Below are 27,404 nucleotides of genomic sequence, written 5' to 3' on the forward strand. Positions count from 1 at the left end.
GCTGCTTTCGGTTTCCAATTTAAAATGATTCAGCACTGCAGGCATTTTAGCTTCTTGTTAACTTTTTAAAATGTTCGCTTCACTGTCACAACTTGTGGATGACATCTGTTTCTGAGATGATGATTTAAAATAAACAATTATAAAGTTTTTAGGCTCAAAATAGCAGATAAATTAGACATAGACTGGTTTCAAAACGAATCATTGAATACTATGAAATACACAGAATTCTATGAATAACCAATGTATTTATTCTATTCCTTTCAGGATCGTATATGTTGGTGAACTCCTCTCAGCATGCCGTGGGTCATCGTGCTCAGTTGCTGCTGCAGTCGCTGAGTGAAAACGACACGCATTGTGTCCAGTTCAGCTACTTCCTGTACAGTCGCGATGGCCACAGTCCTGGGGCCTTAAGGGCATATGTGCGAGTCAACGGCGGCCCACTCGGCAGTCCAGTGTGGAACACATCAGGGTCTCACGGAAAGCAGTGGCATCAGGTTGAGCTGGCTGTCAGCACCTTCTGGCCTAATGAATACCAGGTACGAACTTCGTCACTCTCAGCTCGAGATTCCTTGTTGTTACCTGTGACGATGCATCTGATTTGTCTTGTTAACTTGTAGTGTTGTGACTTCAATTTCATGACGTGTTAATGAAACCAGATGCTGAGGAGTTGAACAGTCAACAGAGGTTTCATTTGTGTGATGAAGATCTGCTGACCCTGTTGACATCGACATCTAGTACAGCTGAAAAATGTTACACAGTAAGGCTGTGTTGATCACCACTCATTTTAGCCTGGAGGTGAATCTGATGTTAATTACTTGCATTTGCAATTTAATTAGCATTGATTCCCTAGTGAATGTAGCCAATGTTAGCGCTTGAGGGCCCTAACTAGATCTCAAATAGGCATCCCTGGTAGAGATTTCACCTACTGAGGCCTGTGTACTCCAGATTCAGCTGACTCCGACAATCTGCAAGACGGACATTGACGGGCATCTGCTGTGGGTGCCTCATGTGCTGTGGTCTGTAGAGCAGTCAGGTGAGCACAAGGGATATCCATCTATTAATCCAATTTCTTTTTTCTGCAAACTCTGCGGAGCTGTCAAAAAGCAATTAAGTTGAGTAGTGTGAATACCCCCCCCCCATAATTAAATTCTATCTGGCCCTGTGAGATCTGACCTTCACTATGTAAATAATAGTCAAACAGGGAGCTAGCTATAGGGTGACGCTGTCATACAAACATTTCATGATCTGAAAATAAGGTGAACTATCTTAGGTTAACAGGATACACAGGATTTGTTGTTGTGACCCATGTACAAGAATGTACACAAAGAGTTGGATATTTTAGATGCCAACCAAATCCTCCTTTTGTTTTGTTACAGTTTAGTATTCTAGTTGTTGACATAAACTTGAGAACACAGTAAACCAAAGGAACATACCTTTGAACAAAGCCATCTATGGGGAAAACCTGTCAAGTTATAAATGCTAGTGGAGCTGGCAGCTGGGTGTCTTTTCAGTAGCCACAAATAGATATACAATAGCACTGTAAGCTCTGCTAATCAGTGCCACTGTCAGTCATACCTTCTCTTGAGCTTTGGCCTCCATAAACAGGCAAGCAAGGACTCCTGTCAGTGAAACTCTTCATTAGCTCAGTTTTACAACAAATAATGAGGTCCTCCAGATTCTTTTCTTTTCATGGCATTTTCAGTAGGAGTTATCACTTTTACAATACCCTTATTTAGTGTATTAAATAGCTGTTGCTCTTAAGCTGAATATTTAACAATGAGTGAACTGAAAATGGTCAAGTGTCTTGCAAAAGAGTGCTTCACTGCTGATGCACACAGTGAGAGCTGAGCTGTTGTAAAAACAGACTTCCGAACCACTACTCTGCCCTATCACCACATCGGGACAGATAAGTCAGGAATGCAACAATAACATATTGTCCTGCTTTGTCTTTTTCTGTCTTTGCTCAAGTGCTGTTGAATTTTGCCTGTGTACTTAGCCGTTCTGTTCTCCATGTCCTTCTTTCCCCTTTCCCAGTGGAGTTGTGTGCTTTCCTGTCTCACAGTCCTGTAGGCATCCCAGTAAACACTGATGGCTCATAGGTGAGTCAGAAATGTGCTGTGGCTGCCAATGAGCAGCTCCAGTTAGGAGAGGAAGGTTTATAATGGGCTTATGAGGAGGAGTGAATGACTCTGAAGACAGGACAAACAGTACAGGAGAAGGAGATGGGCCTAAGACTTAAATTAGTATTGACAGTACAGCCTTTTAATAGAACAGCTTAAACTGCTAATGGCCTTTCTTTTATCCCATGTGGGGGCAAAACACATTGTTCAATTTTATTGGATTAAATTTGCTAATATTGGGGATTTGGTCACCAGGTATTGGCACCATTAAAGAATTCATATCTAATTGCAGTGTGTAGGGAATTAAAGAACGTGTTCCCTCAGCTTCTTCTCTCATTTCACATTTCACTTTAACTCAGCTGACCTTGTGCTGCTTCTCGGTGCAAAGAAAGCTGAAGAAACTGCCCACATTAAGTCACCTATACCACAGCTTACATTGCTAATCCCTCAACAGTCAAAACAGTCAAAACAGAAGAGGGTGACTGGGGAGGCGTACGGCTGAACGTTTTCTCTAATAGGATCTTATTGTTTGCTATTTTCTGTTGTTAACCAGCAATAGTGCAATGAAAACAGATAGATGAACACAAAAAAGGAGAACAATGAGAATCTGTCAGAGCCTGGTTTGCTTCAGCGGTTCTCTTGGTATTCACCCGAGACTTTTAGCTCTTGAGAACGTTAGCTGCAGCTTGTGTGACTTTAAATTCTAAAGGGTTTTGGTTATATCAGCTCCATAGCAAGTCTAATACAATCACTTTGGATTTTAAGTGATAGGCAGGCAGATTTACCCTGTCATTAAACTAGCAAAGCACTCCTTTGAAGCAGAGGTGGAGAATAGGCACTTCTTATCATTGTCTCTGAGTAAAATAAATCCCAGGAGAACACACATCATTTTGGAGACGGTTTTCAAATCTGCAGGGTTTTTTTTTTCCACCTTATTAGGTTTCAGGTCATATTAGAGCTCCCAGTTCTCTGCCTAAAGCACAAGGATACAAAATGTCAGCGTAGCCTTTTGCACTGCACAGATACAGATGTGAGATTACGCTCGAGCTTCCTCGTTTCACAATTTTGGGGGCGTAATGAAATACCTTGTTTACAGCACTCACAGTTGCTGTTTATGTCTTGAAAATGTCATTGTGGAATGTAATTAAAAACAGTCAGAGCAATTCTCTCATAATCACCAAAACTAAGAGGATTATTATGCTGAAAACCAAAATCACCCCAATCTTGTTTGCTCACCTGTCTGGTGATGTGAGAAATTATTTTCTTGCTTGAGTACTTTTTCAAGATTTTAGCACTCATGCAGGACTCTCAACAAGTCAGTAAGTTCAGTTAAGTTCTCTCATCAGGTTACCCTTTATATTAATTTCAGTGGGTGACAAGCATTACACATCACTTCCTCCCATCCCAGTTGTGAAATTGGGATTTGGATCTCAGTGGATTTTAGGGTGGAAGACATCTTCAGAGAGTAAGATCACCTTGAGATGTCTCAATGTCATGTGTGTGTCTGGAGCACATTGCCATATTTCTCTCTGCCTGTTATTGGTAGAAGTGTTTGCAGTACCTGGAGAACCTTGTTATCAAATATTAAAGATGTTATCCAGGCCTCCAAGACTGCCAACTAGAGCGGGAGACATGTCGCCCTCCCCTCTTTACCACACTTTCTTCTCTCTTCTTCTGAATGTCAGAATCTTCTTCAAACTTGCTATTCTTCTGTCTTGCATTACTTTCCTCCTTTTCCTACATGTTGATATTACGTATATATTGTTTACCCCCTCTTGCACTGCATCCTACCTGTTGCAGGTGTTGCTGCTTTAATGATAGGTTGCTTTTGTTTTCAGGTCTTTCATAATAAAGTTCATATAGGACAGGTCATATGTCCTATATGAACTTAGACTGGACTGCAACAAATATTAGATTATTGTATAATGCTCATTTTGTACAAAACAGTGGGTCTTACACCTGCCTCACTTTGCAGTTGCAGACTTATCTGAAGATATAACACATATGCCTGCATACTTGTTGTGGCCACATACCAGACATGTATCTAAAGACCCATGTATTAAAACAATCAATCACACAAACAGTGCAACATATGTATATGTGTGTTGCAAAGTGCAACGCACATATACAGACAGTGTCATACATTAGACTTTTTATCTTTAAAATTTGTGACACTGCGCTCAAACTATCTTGTCTACAGGTAAAAAATAACAGTACGTGTTAAGACAAGCAAACCCAGATTTGATCAGTTGATCCATGTTGTTTGATGTCACTAATTCCTGGGTGACTAATGGAGAAAACCCGGTGGCAGATGGTGCAGTTAGCCTCCCTTTTTTTTTTAAAGCCTTGTGCTTCTGTCGTCAGTGGCTTCACATTGATTGTGAGTCATGAGGGACAGGGAGACGGGTTCCTTCTATCTCTTTCAAATTGGCCTGTCTTAATAGTGTAACCTGTAATATGTAGATTTGCACAATATTCAATGTGGAATGCGTCTTTTAGTTTCCAGTTTCCAGATGATTCTGTATTTTACGTGATGGTTGGCAGCCCCATTAACCAACTAACTCCGAACTTAAAACGCACATCATGAGATCATGAGAATCAATCTGCTCCTCTCAATGTTGGAAAGATACAAATAGGCCTAAACATATTTTCCCCAAAGGCGGAATTATTTAAAAACAAACGTTATGTTTGGATTGGCACGTTTTAGATACATCTAGCCTGTTTTACTTGACTTCTCAAACCAGACGAGCCCACTAAAAGGATTTTCCCATGACACCATCATTCATCATTTACTTATTTGACTCATTATTTTTAAAAAAAGAAGAACAACAACTTAGCAGCGGGAGACACATCAAAGACTCGTAAATAAGAATTCTCATGTCTCAGCTTTGTCTGATAATACCTCCTATTTTCCCCAATGCAGCCTGCTGAGAGTCCTCCAAGCTGAGCCCGTGGAAAAGGGTTTTGTGAAGTACTGTGGAGAACGAATTGAGATTCCTAACACTTACACCATATTCTCAGACACAGGCTGTTATCCTTTGGCATTTTCCACCTGAACAGATATATTTCAGCACGTGACCTTTTGTCTGTGAATATTTAGAGTTTTTTTTTTTAGTCTATGACTGCATCTAATGGTGACTGAAAGCCCCTCTGCGTCTAATGGTTTCTCCTGACTACAGAGGAAAAGGTGGAGGTTGGTTTATGGGGCTAGATAAATTGTCTCTTGATTTGTATACTTTGCAACTGCTTCTAAAAGCCAGTCTTACAGGTTAATGTAATATGATCTCCTAATATGCATTTTATATCAGTCGTAAATCACTGCTTGTCACAGTTCTGTTTTTTTTTTTCTTGACAGCATGATTCCTGTATTTTCATCTTTTCAAAGTAAAGTAACCACTCATTAGGCTAAAGTACAAGCATATGGAAAGTTTCATTGGGAAAGTGGCTTTCAATAAAAATCTGGAAAGGTTGTTTATTGAAACAAATGCTCTGAATGTCTCCCTCTTAATAACCTCCTATCCTAATGGCTAGGAAGACTGAGGATTAACCAGCAATCAATCTCTTATTGAGTGCTTTAGCTCAGCAGAGAGTAATAACACCTTCAATTAGACTTTAAAGACATTTTTTTTTCTCTTCCTTGTGTACCATTAAGCTTAATCAGTGTTTTCTGGCTAATTTTAATGTTAGACTAATGGCATGGCAGAGTGTGCTTACACAGCTTATTCAGGTCAACATATTGCACTTTAATCATTGTTGTAAATATTGTATGATTAGGCAGGTGCACAAAGTGAGGGGAGGGAAGAAAACGGACAGCGAAAGAAATAAAGAAAGACAATGAAAAAATGAAATACAGAAGGAATGAAATGAGAAAAGATTATCCTGCACAGGCTTTTAAGAAAATCGACCAGCTGAAAAAGGGGGTAAAAGTGGAAATGATGAAAACAGGAAATGTTAATATCCGTTTGTTAAAAGCGGTGGCATCTTCCAGCTCAGGTTCCCGCAGTGTCTGGGAACAAATAGGAAAATTGACTCTGGCAGAAGGAGATTAGCGTCAGTGTTCCTCCCTGAGCCAGAGGAGAGCAGCCAGCTATAGAAAGAGCAGGGTCACCGTCCAACTCCGAGACCCGGCAGCCAGGACCTTTCATCTCTCCTCTCCCCTCCACCTATCCTTTTCTCAGCTTCTATCCTGCACACCTGGCTCTCTGCATCTCATTCTGTCCACAGTTTGTTTTTACGTGACCCCAATCTCCTTACATCCCATCACAGTGTTGTCTGTGGAGGTGCCTTTAGGGGTCATGCATAGCCTGGGATGTTGTTACACCAATTGTTGCTGTAATCAGATGTCGTCCTTTCCAAGTCCAGGGAGGTGGACTGTTTCTGTCCTGCTGAGTGTGGATGAATAGGAAAAAAAAAAGTGAGATGAAAATGAAAAAGTGAAAAAAAAAAATATTGTATTCATATCTACACAAAAACTCAGATATCATTATTGGCACCAACAGTGAAAAACTTCAGATACCCAGCCCTAGTGTAAAAGATATGCATGGAAAAATCATGGGTGAAGGTACAGTATCTAACCTGTCTTAATCCAGTTACTGAGACATGACTGAGAAAAATAAGTTTCAGTCGCCCACAACATATTGCAGCTACGCCTGCATGTAAACACAGACATCAAACACACACATGGTTTGGATGATTTAAGAGTTTCTTTGTATTTGACTCTGTGTGTGTGTGTGTGTGTGTGTTTCTGAGAGAGAGAGAGAGAGAGTGTGTGCACGTGGTGACTTCAGTAAAAATCAAGACCCAGTGATAGGTGCCATGTTGTAATCATTTGATCAGAGGATTATGAGAAACAATAACTCAAAGCTGGCCTTTGATCAAACGTGTGGACGGAAGACTGTCCTTGGTGCAGTGAAAACAAACATCACCCCTGTGACTCATAACTCTCTCACTATTACTGAGGATGGTGATTTGATATTGATTAGGTTTCATGAGAGCCCACCGCTCATCCAGCTTATTGTTCCACAGGACCGTATGGAGGTTTGTCCTCCCTTGAGTCTCGTGGCCCTGTGCAAGTTGTATTATCTGTTGTTATGGCTCCGCAGCGCCTTGCGCCCTGAATGTAGAATGGGAGTCATGACTCAGGCACCACATTGTGCGCTTCCTGATAAAGCTATTATTTCTTTTGGCCCTGCGGACTGAGGCCAAACTTATCCATCTCTTTATTTTTCCAATTCTATCTTTCTCCTCTTTCTCTCATTGTCTAGCTTCCTGTTTTGGGTCAGCAGATGTGCAATGATGTGATGATGGGCTTGTTTGTAATTAATGCGTCTGTCACCAAAAAGGAACGGGAGCAAGAGAATTCACACAGCGTTCGCACAGTGTTCTTTGGAAAATTGCTCCTACACCTCAGCTTTGAGAGCATTAGGTTCGTCACAAGTATATGCTTTTGCCGCTGTGGTTGTGAATTAAATCTGTTCATCATGTATTCACGTTCGCTTCACTTTTGCAGGTTCTGATTGAGGCAACGGTTTCCAGAGAGCGGCGAGGCTACATTGCCATAGATGACATCATGGTGCTCAACTATCCCTGCTGTAAGTGCCACTTCTGATGATGGATTGCAATTACGGAAGGTGCTGGAGGAAAAAAAAAAAAGAGGAAAATGTATTTCAAAGCAGCATGAAACACAAATGGGATGAGGAGAAGAGTAATGGTTGATTGACCTTTTATATTAGCACTGCAGGTTGTCCTGAAGCACCCTGTGACAAAAGCAGTACTATTAAAACACTGTGACAACGACATGACAACACTCCCGCTCACCTGAAAACACACCTGCCGTTCCACCTCCGGCCTTGTTTGACAGCCAAATTGATTTGTTAATTGGCAAAATCTTGAATCCTCTCTCCAAAGACTTCTACACCTTCTTGTTTTCTGCCCTTACTGGAACTCTGCATTAGCTTTTTGTCATGAGAGGGTTTTTTTTTCCCCATGAAGCACTACATTTCAAAGCTTTAAGAAAATGCCTTCTCTTCAGGGTGTTTTTTTTTTTTTTTGTAACCAATGGCCCCCCTGCAGCAGAGGGCTTTTTTGTATCAGTGGTAGAAAAGTCAGGGTGTGCTGTCAGCCCCTGAGGACGCTGTGTAAAACATATTCCCTTAGACCCTTGAGCTTAATACCTGGACAAAGTGTCGCAGTGTCACTTACACACTCCCTGTGCAGCCCACTGCTGAACACAAGGGCTCTTGTCAGCTCATAGGACATTTAACACCCATGGTCTGCACGGCTTTCAAGTGACTTACATAACTGACTCAAGCTTGAAAGATAGTGTGTTCTCACGGGACTCAGTGTTATATCCTTGTTAGTATTTGTGCATCGCCTATTGTTTTCAGTGGGGTGTTTGGAGATGGACTTTCCAGAGATGACACGCTGGAGATGATGCCACCACTGATTTTATTAAACGAACACTGGCTGTGAGATCAGCTCGTACCCCTACTGTATGCATCCCGCCCAGTCAGCCACCCTGTTTCTCCCAGAGACAGCAGATGGCATCTTCTGAATGCTCCCACTGTGGCCATTAAATGATTAAGACTCTCATCAAGACCCGAGCATGCCTTATGATGTGGCACGCGGCCATCCTGCGTTACTTGGCAGCAAATAGTGTGAGGAAAAAAGACTGGAGTGAAAAACCAAAGGGAAGTGTTGCAGAGTAAAAAAAAAAAAAAAGTAAATTAAATAAAAATAAATAAATAAATGCTCAACAAGTTCCTTTTTGTGAATTGTAGTTAAAGCATGGTTGACATTTTAGTCGTATTCTCCTGAGTCTTAGTCTTTGACTCTGAAACCAGTGTTACAGTCCAGTGAAATATTTATCACGCTTTGGAGTCCTGAGGATAAGATCTGACACATTTAGCTGTGTAACACCGCAGTTCCTGCCAACTGTAAGGCCTGTTTTTTCCACTCACACTCATTGCGGTGTTTGTTTATGTTTGGCTCTCAGGCATGAATTATGAATTAACCTTAGGAGGGAGAGCCACTCAAAGGAAACATGGCCACCTGTGGGGTACTAATGCAGGCACTCTCCCCTTACTCCGTACTGTATACAAACAAGATCAACAAATTGTCATCTCCTTCTTTTCCTAGATAGCAAAGCAGTGTTGTGCAAAACCAAGCAGGTGATGAGTGAGAGACAAACGCTTGCTTCTCTCCAATGCTTCAGTATCACTGTTGCTCTGCCATCTCTTCCTGTCAGTTATTCAGAGTGACATGTCGGCTTGTCCTACCCCCATTTCTCAGAGATGGCAGGCAGTGCTGCTGGCGTTTACCCAGTGATTTGGCTCCGCAGGGGTCTGGTTCTCACTGCTCTATTGTTAATCGCGGAGCTGGGTGAGAGGGCTACTCCCACACACTGACTCATTGGCAGCTCCACACAGCATGCTGGGACTTTATTAGCCAAAATGTGGAGGACTGATACTTCTCTGTGGCTTTTCTTCTGCAGATTCATACTCACATTCTGCTCATCTATAGATTGCCTATAATCAGATGTTGTTTGTTAGCCAGTTATTTTTGGTAATGGACACTAAGTTAACCCCTCAACACACACATTTACACATTCTCCAAGTCTGAATGTTATTTTGATGTTATGATGGACATATACCGTACATCCACTCTAGTGTGCTGTGGAGTATGTGCAAATGGAAACCATGTTTGCAACATATTTTCCTCCACTGTCAACACAAATACACAAACTCAAGAAAACCCTAAAGTGATCAAAATTAAAAGAAACATTTTTTTTTCACTTTTCATTTTCTTTTTTCTAGTTTTATTTTCTTCCTGCAGCGGCATTTGGAGTTCATTTTGGCAAACTGCTGTTAGCAGTTCTATTCCTCAGAATGCATCAGTCCAATCACATGTTGAGTCACTATTCATTTACTTATTACACATTACATTACATTACATAAAAACATGTCCTGTGTAGCTGACTGGCATTGAGAATGGCTGAAAGGTAATGGGAGTCTTTTGATCTCACTTTGTGTCTCTGTCTTTCTGTCTGTCTCTCCAGATAAGGCGCCACACTTCTCCAGGCTAGGAGATGAGGAGGTCAATGCTGGGCAAAATGCCACTTTCCAGTGTGTTGCTGCTGGAAGGGCATCGGAAGCTGAGAAGCTCCTGCTGGAGGTCAGTGGTTTAATGGTGGCTAAAGGAACCTGTGTGTCTGACTTAGGTGTGTTGGCCTTTGTTAGATTTTTTACCTCCAAAACAGTTAACAGCACAAAAGGGAAAAATTGGTTTTGGTATTTTTCCTGCTTGACTGACTGAGTTCTCTATATTTTAGAGGAACTTCAGGTCATAGACGGATAATGACACAGTGGGGCCCCTGGGCACAGACATGTAAAAAGGAACAAAACAACCAGACTGAAAGAGACACAGAATGACTACAAACTGCTGTGTCATTTGTAGCTGTTTTGCATCTTTTTGTCATAGTTTTGCATCTCTTTCAGTCATTTAGGTTTCTTTGTGGCTGCTTCCTTTTTCTTTGTAGTCATTTGTATCTCTGTGGTCATTTTTCTGCCTCTCTGTAGTTCTAATGCATCTCTTTGCAGTTATTTTGCATCTCATATAATTTTTTTGTCTCTTTGCTGTCACTTTACATCTCTTTGTGGCCTTTTTGTGTCTTTGTGGTTGTTTTGTGTCTCTTTGTGGTTGTTTTGTAGTCATTTTTTGACTCTGTGTAGTTGTTTGGCTTCTCTTTGTGGTTGTTTTTTTGTCTCTTTCTAGCCTTTTGATTGGCTTTCCAAAAAGAAATTTTAACATTCATTTCAAACAAAATCTTGTGGCCCAGGAGCCCCCTTAACGCTTGGGCCGTTGGGCCGTAGGTTTGTTCAGTAATCCATCCATATTTCAAGGTAAATCATCAAGTTGAAGACTTGCAGCTGTCTACCCAAATACATTTTTAAGTGGAGGCTGTTACCCAAAACAGCCACTGCAACCAGTTTTTTTTTTCTGTTATTGAATCATTATGTGTCCCAGACATGCTTGTGCTTAAATAAAAACAGTAGACAGAGCCTGATTTCTGTGAAGGCCACGAAAGCCTTGTAGCCTCCCCATTTCACTGCCTTTGAAAAGTTACATTGCTTTATTCAGTAGGATCATAGTGTTTTCTACTTTCTTTACTGCCTACTGTTTTTATTCAAATCATGTGCTGTGTCTGTCTTTTCATCTAGAATGGCTTGCTCTGTGAAGGTCAGACAAGCTGCACAGTCCTTACCTCTGGTGGGAATAACTCTTAAAACCCTTGTCTTTATGTAGCCTTGATTAAAGGACCAAAATCATTGTGCTGTAGGATTTTCTTTTTTTGTTCATCTCACGCTGCAATTACTGTGCAGCCACACATTCAATGCTTTTGCCAACATCTTACCACCCACTTCACCCAGTGTTAATCATAGTTGACCTTAGGCAAACCTACTGTATTGTTTGAAATTGGGAGATGTGTGATTTATGTAATTGAAGCGTCCTCATTCCCACCTCTCTGAACACTTTATCAAACCACCCATTTGGTCACAACACAAGGATGAAGACAAATGCTTTGGGTAATTAGCTGGCATAACCACACAGGCGCCTGCTGTAATGAGATCTCCAGGCCACTGGAATGCTCTTTGCCTGCCTCTCGTCTACCTTTCACTGTCCTCTTCACCTCTTTCCGTCTGCTCTCCCTGCGTCACACACATTTTTCAGGCCTGTTTTCTCCATATGAACTTCACATCGCTGTTGTTTTCTGTTGTGCCCTTTCGTGTACATTTTGTCTGCTGTACCAGCTGCAGCACAGTCTTGGCTGCACACGCCTGCCAGATTATCAGATCGTTTTGTCGTTTCCTCGCCAATTAGCTACAGCCAGATTGTTTACGTAACATGGAGTGATCTTGAGTTTATTTGATTTCTCCTGATTTCTCCTGTCTCCTTTCTGTAATCCGCCGACTACGTAGTGAAAAAGAGATTTAAAAGATGCAGGGAGGATACGGGAGCGTATGACTGAGATTTGATTTTTTTTTCTTTTCCTGTGGTCACAAGATTCATTGCCTGCTTAACCCTAATCAGCGGGTGTGTGTTTATGTGTTTGTTTGCGAGCGCTCAGCCTGAGGTTTGTGTGGTCTGTGGGTTTTTTGATGGCCCCGAATCAGAAGAGCAACGGTCTAGCATGACCCAGAGGTCTCCTTGTTAGTCCCAGCATTCTCACATACTTCAGATTCAGTTAAGACTGGCACATCAAAAGGATGAGTATTGAGGTTCATGTCCACCATTTCACACAATGAATGGGAGAATGGCCTGGAAACATGAGAAAAACTGTCAGATCCAGTGTGTTTTGTTGATACTACGCCGACTTGACGGGTGCTAGTGGTTTTAATGGTGTGGAACAATGTGAGAAATGCCTCTCATGGTGCAACAGCAAGGTGCATCATGTAACATTCATTTGAATCTCACTGTCTCTCTGTTTCCCCCTTTTTCTCTATCACTGTTTCCCTGTTTCTCACTTTGTCAGCACCAAACTCACTGTTGTTCATGTTCTGTTTTTGCTTTTTGCCGAAATGAGAAGCTGTTTCACAGCTGTTTCTGTTTCTTTTTTAGCTTTTCACCAAAATATAAAGTCTGCATGCTACTGTTCATCTGTTACCCTATGTACTAATCTGATTAAACCTTAATACAGTAAAGACCATCTGTCTCACCGTTCTAACTGTTGAGTAGTTAAATGTTTTGGTTCAACAACATTGCACACTGAGGACGGCTGAGGTTGTAGATGGGCTCCATTAAAGGACGACATTCATGACATGTATTACCCCCGTAATCACTATTATTTTAACAAGATTTCATTTGTTTTTATTAAAGCATGTCTGATTGTCATATCGCGTGATTAAATCAGAGAGATGGTCCTGCCAGTCTAATTAAATTACTCACAATTGGACATTCGTCCTTTTTAATCACATATCTCTAATAAGAACTGACCCAGATAGCAATAATTCAAGTTGGGGTTTTTTTTTTCACATTATTAGCTTAGTGTCCCAGGAGTTCACTGGGCAATAACTGTGTACAAGGGCAAGCTACAATAATGAGTGTGTGTGTGTGTGTGTGTGTGTGTGTGTGTGTGTGTGAGAGAGAGAGAGAGAGAGAGAGAGAGGGAGAGAGAGAGAGAGAGAGAGAGAGAGAGAGAGAGAGACCAGGGGACGTGGGACTGTGGTGTGTACAGGGATGTTTTTAGAAAGGAGAGATGGAAGGAAAGAAAAAGAAAGAAAGAGAAATAAAAGAAAAGGAAAAAAGACGAAGTGCACAATATGACAAGGAAAAGGAAAAGGAAGTTAAAAACACACACTTTCACTAACCAGTGTTTGGTAAGAAACTTTCAGTTAATGAATGTAGTTATTCTTTGAAAGAGAGGCTACTCAGAGGTGTTTATAACTGAAGGGTACATTTTGCACATAAAAGTCAGTTTACTGCTGTTGTCATGGTGAGTACTGTTCAGCCTGTAACAACAACTGTATTATGTCTGTGGCTCTGGAGGCCTGTATTACAAAGCGGGGGCATGGAGCTTGAAAGATGTGGGTATTTAGGGAGGTAGGGAGGATCTAATGAAGAGGCTGTATCGAGTTGCATTATGGGAAGTGTAGGGACCAGGGTTGTGGGAACTTGATTCGTTCACAGTCTTGATATGTCAGCCCTTGCTGCTTTAATTATGACCGTTTAGCTGTGTCTGTTGCACGTCTCACAACTTCATGGAATGCATTACTTTGGAAGAGGGGTATGGTGGAGTGTGTCTGTATTCCTATTACTGTTTCTATAGCACATACATACAGTATGTGCATAATTAGCCTATGTTTTTGTGTGCAGCTATTTCACGATACACTGTATGAGATAACATACACCTGTGTGTTTAGCTCTGTGTGTGTGCGAGAGAGAGGGACGTGATGACCAATCCTGTTTTCTCTCACCCTGTCCTTTTCTGCTTTCCAGAGGCACAATGGGGACATTTTAACAACAGCATCGGTCAAGCACCTGAGTCACCGTCGCTTTGTGGTATCCTTCCAGCTAGATAGCGTCCAGCGAACGGATCAGGACCTTTACCGCTGTGTCACTCAGTCCCCCAGGGGCTCTGGGGTCTCAAACTTTGCTGAACTTGTCGTGAAAGGTAAACACTCTCACTTCTTTGTCTTTTATTGTTCTCTTTTGGTCTTCCTCCCCCTTCTGTTTCTCTTATCCTAAGGATCATTTTTTTTCCCTGCTGTTATTGTGATAGCATATGATTTTCTGCTCTTCATGGTCATGGTGGATCACTGCCTGTCAATCAAAGGCGAATTAAAAATGAAAACTGATCATGACAATCAGTGATAGTCACTAGTGTGGAAATATATTGAATCAGTCACAGGATATTATTTGTACACTGTGGTGTTAATTATAGACACCTGTTTCAAATTGATTTCCGCAAAACTCCTTAATCCCAAATTGTATAGCACTCAACACACATGAAGGCTCTTTGCGTGGTTAATGCAATCTGCCTGGCATGTGTTGTTTTCTGTGCTGGAGTTGTCAAATACGCTGCCATACTCAGCTCTTCAGCTCTCTGTCAAAAAGCTGTTCACTTGACTTGGACTCCTGCAGCCCCTGTCATATCGTGTACCGCAGATGGTGACCTCACTCCCATTACTCACTCCAACCCCACAGCCTGACACCACTTTGACAGCATAGTAATGACATGGCTGTGGGATGGTTTGTTGGCATAACACACTCCAGCAATGGGAAGATGAGAAGGGGAAATAAGGATGTGAAAGATTCTCATTCTCCTTGTCCTCCATGCATGCTCCTCCTGTTATTAATGTTTTTTAAAGACTGATGGAGACTGTTGTTGATGCATGAAGTAAAACCTTTTGATTGGTAAGGAAGCATGGATTCTGTTTAGTATCGTTACACAAAATGGAGCCCTTCTGCCAAAATGCTGCTAAACCCTCTCACCAGCAGCTGCCAGTAAACCAGGAGTCAGTAAATGCGCTGATAGAAAGCCATGAAATCCCATTTAATGTGCTCACACTCCCAGCAAATCAGCATTATTGTGTCCATGTGGTTGTTGCTTTCCTTACTTTATTTTATAATCAGTACAAAGATGTTATTTCTGGCAAAGCTCATTCTGTACCATGAGTAGATGTAGCTATAAGTCACGTTCAAGTCAACTGGCTGTAACTCTATAATCTATTTCACAGCAACAGAGACCGGGTCCTTAACGAGACTTTCATAAATCCCTTTCCTCCCACTGCCCTGCTAAGAAGAGCCTAATCATCCCCTTAATGAGCTGGATCCACTAATTTCAAGACCTTAGATTGCATGCAGGAATCATGATGAAGCTCTCTTATTGCCCCATAGAGGGCAGAAACATACCTACATAATAAATAAAACATTTTCATCTTTCACTTTAAATGTGCTGTATGTCTCTGGCTTTTGTTATTTTTTGATCCTGTGCACATTTGAGGATGTGTTTTCAGGGATTTTCAGCCTGTTAAAGCCCAAATCTCAGTGCAAGGAAATCCTTAATTAAAAATAAAGTTGCACTGAGAGCACTGTTTGGTTTCAGAATAGCTCCTTATGCAGAGGGAAACCAAGACTACTAATGATATGCTAAGAAAAATAAAACAAAGTAAATGCACAGAACATCTCTGGCATATTTACTAGACCTGTGAACTTTAACTGTGGAAGAAATGAGTGAGTTGTTTTAAATTTGGCATCACTTGCTGCTTGCCTGCGGCCTAAATTTGCCCTTTCATTATGGATGCAGTCATTGACAGCCCAAAGATGAGCTGCTGCAGGCTCAGTCAAAGCAAAGGAAAGCAGTGCAGAGTAGAGGTGAGGTGTTGGTAATGTCGAAAGCCCACACAGCAGAGGGCCATAAAAGACAGAGGCGCCTCTGCAGGAATGAGGGATTAGTCACAGCCACAGGTCTAACTCTGATCTTTTCTCATGCTTTGTCCTCATTTCTTTTGCATTCCTTTCCCTCTCTCACACTGTTGTCTGTGTAATTGTTCAGTGGCTGGGATCTGCCAGTAAGTGACATTTGACCGGTGGGCTCTGAAATTAATCCTTGGTTTGGCAGTCTTTACTGACAGTGATGCAGAGTCTCCTCTTTCATCATGGTGACCAGCTGGGAGGACAGAACACTCAGACAAAAAAAGATGTACAGCATGTAATCCACTAGATAAAAAAAAGATCATACACATTCAATGCGCTGCATGCACAGCTGTTTTTTTCACTCACTACTTTGCTGAAATTTATGCGAGACTCTGAATGCCTTGTTAATAGGTATGACTAATCTGCTATTTGAATGCAGTTTGACCTGCTCACATTCTGCGGTCCCTCTGGACTCATTTAAGACTCTATGGGCTTTAACGTAGTGAGAAATCTATTTGCATACAACTGATTAGTAAAATTAATACCACTACTTTACCTCCCCAGACTGTTCATGTGCTACGGCCCCGCCAGCAAATGCTTCTACTAACGCAAACATGTGTTTGAACAGGAAAACAAAGAAATGAACTGCTTCTTATTTCCTCTGACAGTACCTCCATCCCCCATCGCACCGCCCCAGCTGCTGCGCGCTGGCTCCACTTACCTGATCATCCAGCTCAACACTAACTCTATCCTGGGAGATGGCCCCATTATCAGGAAGGAGATTGAGTACCGCGCCAGCCAGTCTCCATGGTCAGAGGTACACGGGGTCAACATGGTCACCTACAAGCTGTGGCACCTGGATCCGGACACAGAGTACCACATCAGTGTGCTGTTGACTCGGCCTGGAGAGGGAGGAACCGGTCCTCCTGGGCCGCCTCTTGTGAGCAGGACCAAGTGTGCAGGTGAGCTCTCAGATCCTGGGATCCTGGGCGTAGTTGTGTAATGCAGCAGTTCCCAGTCTGTTCAGCTTGTGACTCCTTGGAACTGTCTGCTTGAGATCCCTTTTGACAGACTACGGTGGGACATGAGTAGTTCAACTAAAGAGGGATTTTTTTCTACTTAGGTGTTTTTTTTATTAGAATTTTTTGAGGCCTGAAGATGTGAAAGTATCAAATGTTTAACAAGAAAAGAGAAATGTCTAGAGAAAAATCTACTTATTTTGTGACCCCTCAGATTCATCTTCAGACCTCCTGAAGGGTCCCAACCCCCAGCGTGAGACCCACTGTCCTAATGTATTAGTATTGCACTTCAGGTTGTATAGCATTAGATGATTGCAGGCTGTGATGCTATAGATAAGTGTTCTCACTGCACAGATTCAGGCAGGTGTGACTGTCAGTGAGCCATACACTCATTCACATAACAGAGCCATGCATTTTAAAGCCCTACTCCAAACATGAAAGTGCTATTTCTCCTGCTATACACTGACCAGGGGCTGCTGTTTCATTTCCCAAAGCATGCCACCCACCTCCTAGCTTTCATCCATATGTTATTTATTTTGAGATAAATCATAGAGTAATGTCAGCCTTTATTACATCTTTACATCTCTACACCAGAAATTTGTACCCATATGTGGATCTTGTAGTGTGTTGTCATGTTTTTAGAGATAACAGTCTACAACAGTATATTTAGACTGCTGCATATTCCCATTTGGGGTTTTGTGTTTGTCTCACAAAGAATGAGATGGCTTTTCTTTTTTTTTTTTTTTTTGGATTGAGTGGGGACGTTGCTCTGAAAGGACCCATTATGCAACATGTAGCGCTTAGGGAAATCACAGTGTGCACTGTTGATGCATCGCCCCTGAGCCTGAAAAAGGGGAATATAGTGTGTTGAACACCTGGCTGTTCTGTAGAATTCACAAGCATGGGGGGCAGCAGGGTTTTTCATACAACCTGTACCAGAGCGCCAGCCTGTGATTTTCTAAATTGCATCGGCTTATATATTTAATCTAGATGAAAATAATACTTATAAATATGTCTCCATCTTCACACGTAATGAAGTCATTTCATAAAAGATCCTCGGATCAAAGCACTGGTGCCCAACAGCCACACACCATAACTTTAGAAACTCTTACATTATGGGGCTGCATCTGTTATGATAATCTGCTAAAATTCAAACAGAAGAGGAACTGATAGACAAGTCCTGACTCACTCACTACATATACTTATCTCATAAGAAAAGGCACATTCGCTATCGCTGGCGTTCTCTGGAGCTGAGGAGACTGAAAAGGAGACGTTTTTTGCTGCCAGCAGGGCAATACTGGTTTGATGGTTATTTAAAAGATAACAGCTGGCTGACTGGAGTAGCTAGCCTAAAGCAGGCTTCTTTGGTATCTACTGAAGAAGATAGAAATTTTTATTTGGCAAGTACAATAAATGGACTAGAATTTTCAGGTGACAGAGGTGGAGACATATCAATCACAGATACACACTGTAAAGGTTTTTATATAAAGTGTAAACATTGTGGGATATACAATACTATGGACAAAATACTATCTGTATCACAAATATAGATATATGTTCTATACACTCAGTACCAACATGATTAACTTGTAGGGCTGTAGCTACCAGTTATTTTCATTAATGCATTATTATTTTCTTTGTCTATAAAATAGTGGAAGAGCCCATTATAAATTCCCAGAGCCCGATGTAACATCATCATATTGCTTATTTTATGCAAACTGGAAGATATTGAGTTTACTGGCATGAATAACAAAAAAAAAAAGCAACAAATCTTTCACATCTGACAGCCTGAAGCCAGTGGATATTTGGCATTTTTGCTTGAAAAATGACAGAAGAGCTTAATTGATAATTAAAAATAGTTAATTTTCTGTCACTCTGTGAATGTAATAATAGCCTAACTGTTACAGTTTTGTTAGTTTTCCTTCCCGTGTATTTCCTGTTTGTGCTTTTCTCAGTTTTTACAGATTTAAAAACAGGTTATTTTTCATTTTCATCAGTTGTTTCAGGTGACTTTTTTTTTTTTTTTTTTTTTTTAACATTTTGTTCTGCTTGCTCACATCTGTGCACCTCTGTCATCTGTGACAGTGCAGATCCAGGACACCCAGGTAGATGAATGGGATACCAACAGGCCACACCCGTGCTCACTGTTGAATATATGTACACATATAGAGCATAAAGAGTACTGTGTTAATGCAGATGCACACATTACTGCTGCCTGCATTTGCAATGTGTGCGTCGGAGTCAGGGGCACGTGAAATGGAGAGCTTTGTGTTACCCAAAGGCAGTCTGTGGATTTGTGTCTTCCATGGTCATCACTCTTTTCTATGCCCAACGGTCTCTTCCTGCCACACACCATCCCTCACATATCTCCCTGCCCCGCTCCAGTAGAGCCTCCCCCGGCCCCCCTCTCCAATGACATATTAAAGCTACTCTCCTCTCCCAACAGCCAAAGACACCCCTCATTCATCAGGCACCCTGAGTGAGCTCACAGCCCCTTCTCTCCAATCCCTGCACACCCCTCCCCAACTCAAGAGACACAGAAAATTCACAATAAAAAAGTTAAAAAAAAAAAAAAGCCGACAGCAAGAGGGAGAAGAGTGGAGGGAAGGCTATGGTGTGGGAGTGTGTGTGTGGGAGTGAGGGTAGTTTTTCAAAGTGAGAGAGTGAAACGGTAAAAATGAGGCGAGTGAATGTACGAGAGGTGAAGCGAGAGAGGATTCACAACGTACGGAAATTGCTTTCACAGTTGCTGCTGCTGGTGTTTGTGAAAGTCACCAAACTCTGGCTTTAATGATGTATTTACATTTCAACCACTGTGACATTAGCTTGTTCAACCATGTGTGGGATAAGTAATACTGCTGTGTTTGCTGAGCTGTTAAACAGGGCATTTAGATGCAGTACTAGTTCAGTACAGAGGAAATACAGGTGAAATTAATTTTGCCAGTTGTTGTGTCTTGTAGTTTTTCATTAGGTAGCTGCAAAGCTGCGAGTAACTGATGGCTGAATGTTTTTTTTTTTTTTTTTTTTTTTTGTGGAGCTGTAGCTGACTGACTCCTGGCTCAGTGGCTTGTGCTCCCTACTTGGGCGTGTTGATGTGTAATACACTTTACTGTAAGGTGCAACCCCCTACACCTGGTGTATCTCACCTTCGCGACCCTCCAGGAGACTCTAATCACCACCTGGTTCCCAGAGCTCCCCCTGACCCAACCTCTAAACCATCTGGTCTACAGTATCCCTACTGACCCCACATTCCACTGCTGAATCCTGATCGCACCCCTGCCCCCTTTCTGTTGTCCTTATTAGGTTTAAGCACGAGAAAATAGATAGTGGGGTTGTTGTAGTGATTTCAGGGAGGCGGTAATTATCCAGTGAACAGAAGGGATGTTTGGACCCTCTTTGTATTGTAGGAGGAAAGTGAATTTCCTCTCCAAAAGCTGTGTCTTGCCACTGTGACTAATCTCACTCTTCCATGGTCATGGTGAATATTTCCCTCCTTCCCAAACATGTTGGCCGGCCAGCTTCACCGTACACATTCACATCCTCGTGGAGCCGAGCTGTCCTCATGCGGGTGCTGTAAAACTAATGGCCGTGAATGTGAACATGGTCTCCGCCTGGCTCTGATGGCCATCCAGGTGTGCTTGATGAGCCATTGCTGTGATTATCAGCACGGTGCATTAGCACAGCTTGAAGCCCCTCAAGTAAATCACAGAGGAGAGGCGAGCATTTGTACTGCAGGTGGTCCCCAAACTACGTTAATGGGCTTCCACCTGCTGCTGGGTCACTGAACCTTCTGGAAAGCCCCTGCCCATGATGCTCTTGGACTGTTAGAGGGAGCCAAAACTGGAGCCTGACTAAAATTAGGCACATTTGGAACACAAGTGCTTTGCCTTTCTTGGCATGTCGTTCATCATGTCTTCCTTTTGGAGCCAGAATTCCCTATATGTGCGCAATTGTGGTGTTTGGATTTATGCATTCTTGTTTTTGGGGGGTTTTTTTTCGCTTGCACATGGGTATAGGCGTGCATGTCTGTATAAATTTGGTTTCCCCGTTTGACGCCATCAGCCCAGATCCCCTTCACGAATGCTCTGTCCTGCTGCTGTCCCATGTCACAGTTTTAGAGGAGATAATAAACCAGAACCTGTCACATCCACTCTGACTTCCAATCTCCAAGGATCAACATGGTGCTCTGGGCTTTTGGCCGTGTTGGGGCGGCTGCAGTTTTCACGCCACTGGGTGCCAGAGAATGGATGCCCGTGGCATACAGACAAATAAGACGAGGCAAGGGGAAGGGGCTGGCACAAATGTCCACTTTGAGAAAACCCACAATGAGCACACTGTGGCCTCTTTGGCGGTGCTTTCATTAACTCAGCAGTTAAATGCCTCTCTTTATTTAGCTCTCAGACTGTGCAGACTATCAATTCCACCATTAAGACAATCCTCAGTCACACTGAACAATGGAACATTAACATATCTTGCTGGGTGCAGTCTACTACTTTGCGATTACAGAGCCCACCCATTTATTTGCCGTCACATTAGTCTGGATGAGGTTCAGATCAATGCTCTGGTCATATTTCCATCTAGTGTGAGATGCCAGGCAGCAAATTAAAAGAGAAAGCTGGTGACTGTAGAGGCCTTCAGTATAGATTGAAAGTGTCATAAAATTTTACTTTAAAAGAATTGCTCTGCTGTGGGCAGTAATAAGCACGTAAGAAATTGGGCATAAGGCTGTTGTATCTGAAAATGTTTATGTAAGTTTGAAGGTGTACACGCAAAATAGATACAGAGAGAAGGAGGAAGGGAGAGGAAAAGAGACAAAGAGAGGGAGATAGAGCTGAATAACAGTATTTTATGCAGCACATGTGTGCATATCTCTGTGTTCCTGTGTTCACAACTACAAAGCACCTTTCAAATCCATTTTCTTAGATAATTCTCGTTTTAGAGCATTAGCCCCTTGCTCGGTGATGAATTAGCCACCTTATTTAAGTTCCCTGCACTAATCTGTGCTGCAGTGAGAATCCCACTGAGTGTGCGAGTCAGTGAAGGAATGAAGACCTTGGCCAGTAACCTCAAACTCCACTGATCTCTCTCTGTACCCTGTATCTCTGCTGTCATTCCCTGCCTCCCTGGCCCATTACTCAACATGCCCTATTAAAAGAATAAAGCCATACAATACATTATGTAGCATATTACTTGACAAAAAAGCATTGATTGTGTTAATAATGGCCGCTGATAAATGCCTCCATTGATGCTGAGGATGTCCTTGGCTTAACTCAGCCTCTTCGGTTTTGGGCATCCTCCTGAACACTGGCTTGTCTGTGCTTCTGTGCATAGAGGCTCTCTGTATCTTTCAGCTAGCCATTACTTTTGAAGAGGATATCAAAGACAGAGCTGTTGCTCTTTTACCCTGAGTCAGGGTTAACCCGGCAATGACTAGAATTAACTTGGTCCCTTCTAAAAATATGCGACAGGCCATTGCGATGACCCAGCTGTAAAAGTGACCAGCGGAAGCGACTGCCCTTGTGTAGCACTGGCGTTTTTGTATGTGGATTAAACCTCAGGGCAAAGAAGTATAACTACTGGATAGTCAATTTGCTCGTCGACGCGGAGGCGGGGACTGGTGGGAGTGCGATGGCAACCCGCAGCCTGTCCAATTAATTAGAGCAATTGGCATGAGTTCCTGCTCAGCCACGGGGGATGTGGGTGTGTTGTGCTGGCAGCAAACTGTTGACCTCCACGTTGTGGTGGGGCAGTATGTCTGCATGTAGGAGTAGAAGAAGAAGTGAAAAACTGCCAGGATAGTCCTGGGACATCAGTGACACTGTAATTTTCTGGATGTTCTGTCTAAAATCAAATATTTTACAGTAAAACAGAGTTACCTGCGTTTTCATTTTCTCAAATTCAGTATTGTGCCTTCAGCACTTTTCTAATGACATTACTTGTTGTTATATTTCAGCTTTCTTTATTACTCAATTTTCTCTTCTCTTTTTTCTTCTTCTTCAATCTTTCTTCCTCCCTCCCAGAGCCCATGCGTGCGCTGCGGGGCCTCACAGCCACAGATATCCAGTCCAGGCAGTTGTCCCTGCAATGGGAGCCTTTGGCGTTCAACCTGACACGCTGCCACACCTACTCAGTGTCCCTGTGCTACCGTTACACCACAGCGGGAGGTGGTGGAGGCCACAACACCACCGTGCGCGAGTGCCTGGCAGTGGAACACAACGCCTCACGCTTCACGCTTCGTGATCTGCCACCCTACCATGGCATCCATGTCCGCCTGTCACTGGCCAATCCAGAGGGGAAGAAAGAGGGCAGAGAGGTCACCTTCCAGACCGAGGAGGACAGTAAGTCCTGGAGGAAGTCACAGAAAACATAATATTGAAACAGAGCACAGAAAAGTGTCATAAGAAAAAAATATTTTGTATTCTGAATCAGTGGTGGAAAATAACTACTTACATTTCTTGAGGAGAATTTTTAGGTATTTTATGCTACTTATAAGCACTTATAATCTGCTACATTTCATTGGGAAATCATCTATATTTTTAATCCACTACATTAATTTGGTACTTATAATCAACTTTTTAGCTCTTTTTTTTCCTTTCCTTTTTTTTTTGGCTTCCGACCCCTTCAAAAGCAGTGTTTACTCTGGGCCCCTGTCGGATGTCCATGGGTTGTTAGTAGTTCCACCAGAGTGATTTCCCCTCTATACTAAACTAAATAATTTGTCTAAACTGGTAAAACTATGCATGCAATATTTAAAAAAAATTTATTTGAGAATAGTCCTAAAGATGAATATGAATTTGTCACAACCCCTCAGATTTATCTTGTGACCCACCCTCCAGTTCTAAAACCAAAGTCCATATAGACCCTACTGCTAGACACCATACCCTAATTCCTGGGGTAATGTCTCTGGTAAAAACCACTGGACTAAACTATGTTAAAATCCTACTTAAGCACTGATTCATCATTATTAACAATATTATGATGTAATAAACTGCATTAAAGATGTCAGGCCCAGTGGCACAGAACATCTGCAGAACAAGTACTGTTTGATGCTTAATGTGCTGAAAGTACTTTTATTTAAGTAAAGGGGCTGAATAATTCCATCACTGTACTGAATCTGACATTGCATAGTATGTTAGTGGTCACAACAGTGTGTGCTGTCTTCTAAACGCTGCAGTGTATTGTTTTATCGTTTTAAAGTGCAGTCGATACACTGGCAAAATGACAATGCTGCCCTCCAGCTTCATGTGCACTCTACTGTCTCAACCCTTCATGCAAAGAGAAAGAGATATCATTGTGACATCTAAAATGTCCCTGGATATGTCTGGAATACCTCTAACTGTTTAACTATTCTCATAGTAAATGTCATAGTGGAGATCTCCAGACTGGAGACTTCCCAGAACCAGACCTGTTTTGTGACATTATCCTGTGTTGTGTTTTTTGAGGCTTTTATATTTTTGTCAACATAAATCCACTACACCATTTGTGGTTAAAATATCCATATCCATATATCAGTCAGTTCTGGTTCTCATGTGGTGAATTTGCTTAATATTTCAAGACATTAACACTTCTAACACTTCTGCCAGCTCCTCTGTCTTCCTCTAACACATGAATACAGAGAGGGTGACCATCTGACTGAGGCTGAATCAGCATTACAAAAGATCCTTTTCATTTTCAGATGAAAATAACATAAAAGAGAAAACATTATATCTGAGACTCCGGCAACCCTGAGATAGGATTTTCTGCTTATTTCTTATCTGCTATTATTGCTTTCTGCCTTAGCACATTGTCTGCATGGCGGCTGAGGGAGAAATCAATTCTGCCGTGAAAAAAATCAAGACAAACAAGATTTTTCAGAAAGAGATATTTACAGTGAAAGATAGAAAAAGATCAAGAGAGAGTGAGAGAGCAAGAGAAAGAGTTTTTTTTCTAAAGTGATAAAAGATGAATATATGTATATATACACACAGTGCACGTCAATTATGAACGCTTTTGCCAAAAGCCTTAATAAGCAACTCTGTCCTCCAGACTAACTCAGTTCAAAAATAACAGCCGACTCAGCTGTTTGGCTCTTGCTTTAGCCTCAGGCCTGAATCTCACATAACAGTCTCCCTCAGTACAGCGCTCACACAGACCATAGGGACTGGAGCTGCTACAGAATGGCCCAAAAAACTGTTAACACTGTTAACACTGTGTATAGCTGAATGTGGATGCATTCGCTTTCCTCTTACTGCCATTCAGAAACAAGTTTACCAGCAAGTGTCTGATATATTCATCAATATATTTCAGCTCTGACAGAGGATTGATATAAAATTGTAATATCCTTTTCATATTTTCTGTCTCTTGTCTGCATTGTGGTTACATAATTGATGCAGTTCATAAATTAACTGTGTCCTTATCTGATGTTCTCAGGCTGCTGCTCTCTGGCTGTCTCTGAGTGTCTCATGTGGTGCATTGTTCTGAGCCACTGTGACATTCACTTCTGTGATATTGACAGGAGAGGCTCACTATGGGATTAGCACTTCAATTTCCACCGACAAATGTTTGTTCTGACAATTTCTTATAGTTCCCGGAGGCATCGCACCGGAGTCGCTCACCTTCACCCCGCTGGATGACATGATCTTCCTGAAGTGGGAGGAGCCTGTCGAGCCCAACGGCCTTATTACCCAGTATGAGGTGAGCTCAGAGAGATACACTGCTGAGTTTCTTTGCCCTGTCACTATAACAAAAATCATTAAAGATTTTAGGAAAAGCCTCTGCTTTTGGAGATGTGGCCGTTTTGACATTGTGCTACATTAAAAGTTAAGATGAACATAGTGTTTAGGTTCAGACTGAAAGTCCCTTCTTGACCTTGAAGACAGTAGTTGACAAAACAGTCTCACTACATGGTCCATCGCTGTCCCAGAGCTTTCCCTCATATTACACAGTCTTCCTGTGCAAACAGAAATCACTCAGATGTCATTGAATTGACCTTTTTCTTGCCCCCCCCCCTTTAGATACTGTTGCTACACCTGTTATAATTTCTGTTTTCACACTGAACATAAATTGTTAGCTAATTTGTAGTATTATTTGAAGTAATAGGACCTTGGTTTTAGACAAAGATTGACAAACTAGTATTATTGTGTTTCTAGCTGGCTGAAAGGTTTACTAATTTGCAATCTGGTAAGGAAAATTAAGATCAGACTTTTTATTTCATTCCAACATAAGCCTGTTTGAAAGCTTAGTCTACATACTTACTACATACTTAGAGTAGCAAGACAAAGGTTAGATTTACAATGCATTTTGAAACACTATGTTTCACTTTTAATATTTCCGAAGAAAATACTTTTAGGATTGCGGCTAATTAATGCATGGTGATTGCAACGCTATCTGAGATAATGGACAGAGCTGCTAACGTTAGCCTAATATCTGTAGTATCCAGGGCCGACTCCCACGCAGTGGACAAATGCTACACAGCGGATGTGCTATTATGAACTTTTTTAAAAAAAAAATTTTAAACCTTAACTGTAACCCCACTCAGTTTAGTTGGCTAATGCTTCCCTTTGCCCTTGGAGACCTACGACTGGGGGAGAAACACTTAAATTACTGTTGTAGCTAGTAAGCTAGACTTGCTAATGTATGTCTGGCTAGCTAGCTCTGCAGCTTAAATTGAAGCAGATAAACACACTAACACACTGTTAAATCCATTTATTACACTTTTGCTCCTGTGTTTTTTGGAGTTTTGAAAGGCTATTAAAAAACAAACTCAGACTCTTTGTATATTGAGTATATCTCCCATGAACACCATTTTAAATGTGGAGAAATCCAAAGCTTGATAGGTGCTGCGAGTAGTTGTTGTTGCTGATTGGACAGTCAGAGAAGGAGGTTTAGTGAATGCTTAATTGTAGAAGTTAAAATTTCAACTTTTCAACTGAAAAAGTAACTTTTAAGATAGAAAGTCCATTAATTGCACAGAAAAGTTCAACTCCATTCATCAATTCATCAACTCCAAACTCCATCTACTGAGGAAGATGGGTGATATGATTTTCAGCAGGTTGGTGTAGGTGACGGTACAGTGTGTTGTTTGGGCTTATGGCATTTTTTTCCCTGTCTTTCTTTCTTTTTACTTATTTATTTTTTTGTTTTGCTGCTCCAACTCTAATACTCAAACACCACATAACCAGCACATCCACTAACACTTTGAAAGACAAACTCAAGCAACACCACAACATTTTAACATTTTTGAAACGTTCCTGTTTTGCGGTATTTAAATGCCTAGTGTAAAAATACTTTCCTCTTCATTTGGTGAACCATTTTTGTCAAGTGCCACTGTAACTGGCACAGTACAGATATGTGTTTAATCACCAAACCACTT

General features: G+C 41.7%; 1 protein-coding gene across 2 annotated transcripts in view; it reads left to right on the forward strand.

Annotated features, from left to right (window-relative positions):
- ptprub (protein tyrosine phosphatase receptor type Ub) overlaps positions 1–27,404 on the forward strand; it is a 156,418-nt gene that overhangs the window by 82,290 nt on the left and 46,724 nt on the right. For both annotated transcript variants that reach the window (XM_041043968.1, XM_041043969.1), the window contains exons 3-9: positions 265–536; positions 7,630–7,711; positions 10,177–10,292; positions 14,115–14,289; positions 16,703–16,996; positions 23,074–23,391; positions 25,617–25,726. In XM_041043968.1, coding sequence (XP_040899902.1) covers positions 265–536; positions 7,630–7,711; positions 10,177–10,292; positions 14,115–14,289; positions 16,703–16,996; positions 23,074–23,391; positions 25,617–25,726 — 1,367 coding nt within the window. The remainder of the gene's footprint in view (positions 1–264; positions 537–7,629; positions 7,712–10,176; positions 10,293–14,114; positions 14,290–16,702; positions 16,997–23,073; positions 23,392–25,616; positions 25,727–27,404) is intronic.

The sequence above is a fragment of the Toxotes jaculatrix genome, chromosome 8, assembly GCF_017976425.1.
Source record: "Toxotes jaculatrix isolate fToxJac2 chromosome 8, fToxJac2.pri, whole genome shotgun sequence".
Classification (NCBI taxonomy): domain Eukaryota; kingdom Metazoa; phylum Chordata; class Actinopteri; family Toxotidae; genus Toxotes; species Toxotes jaculatrix.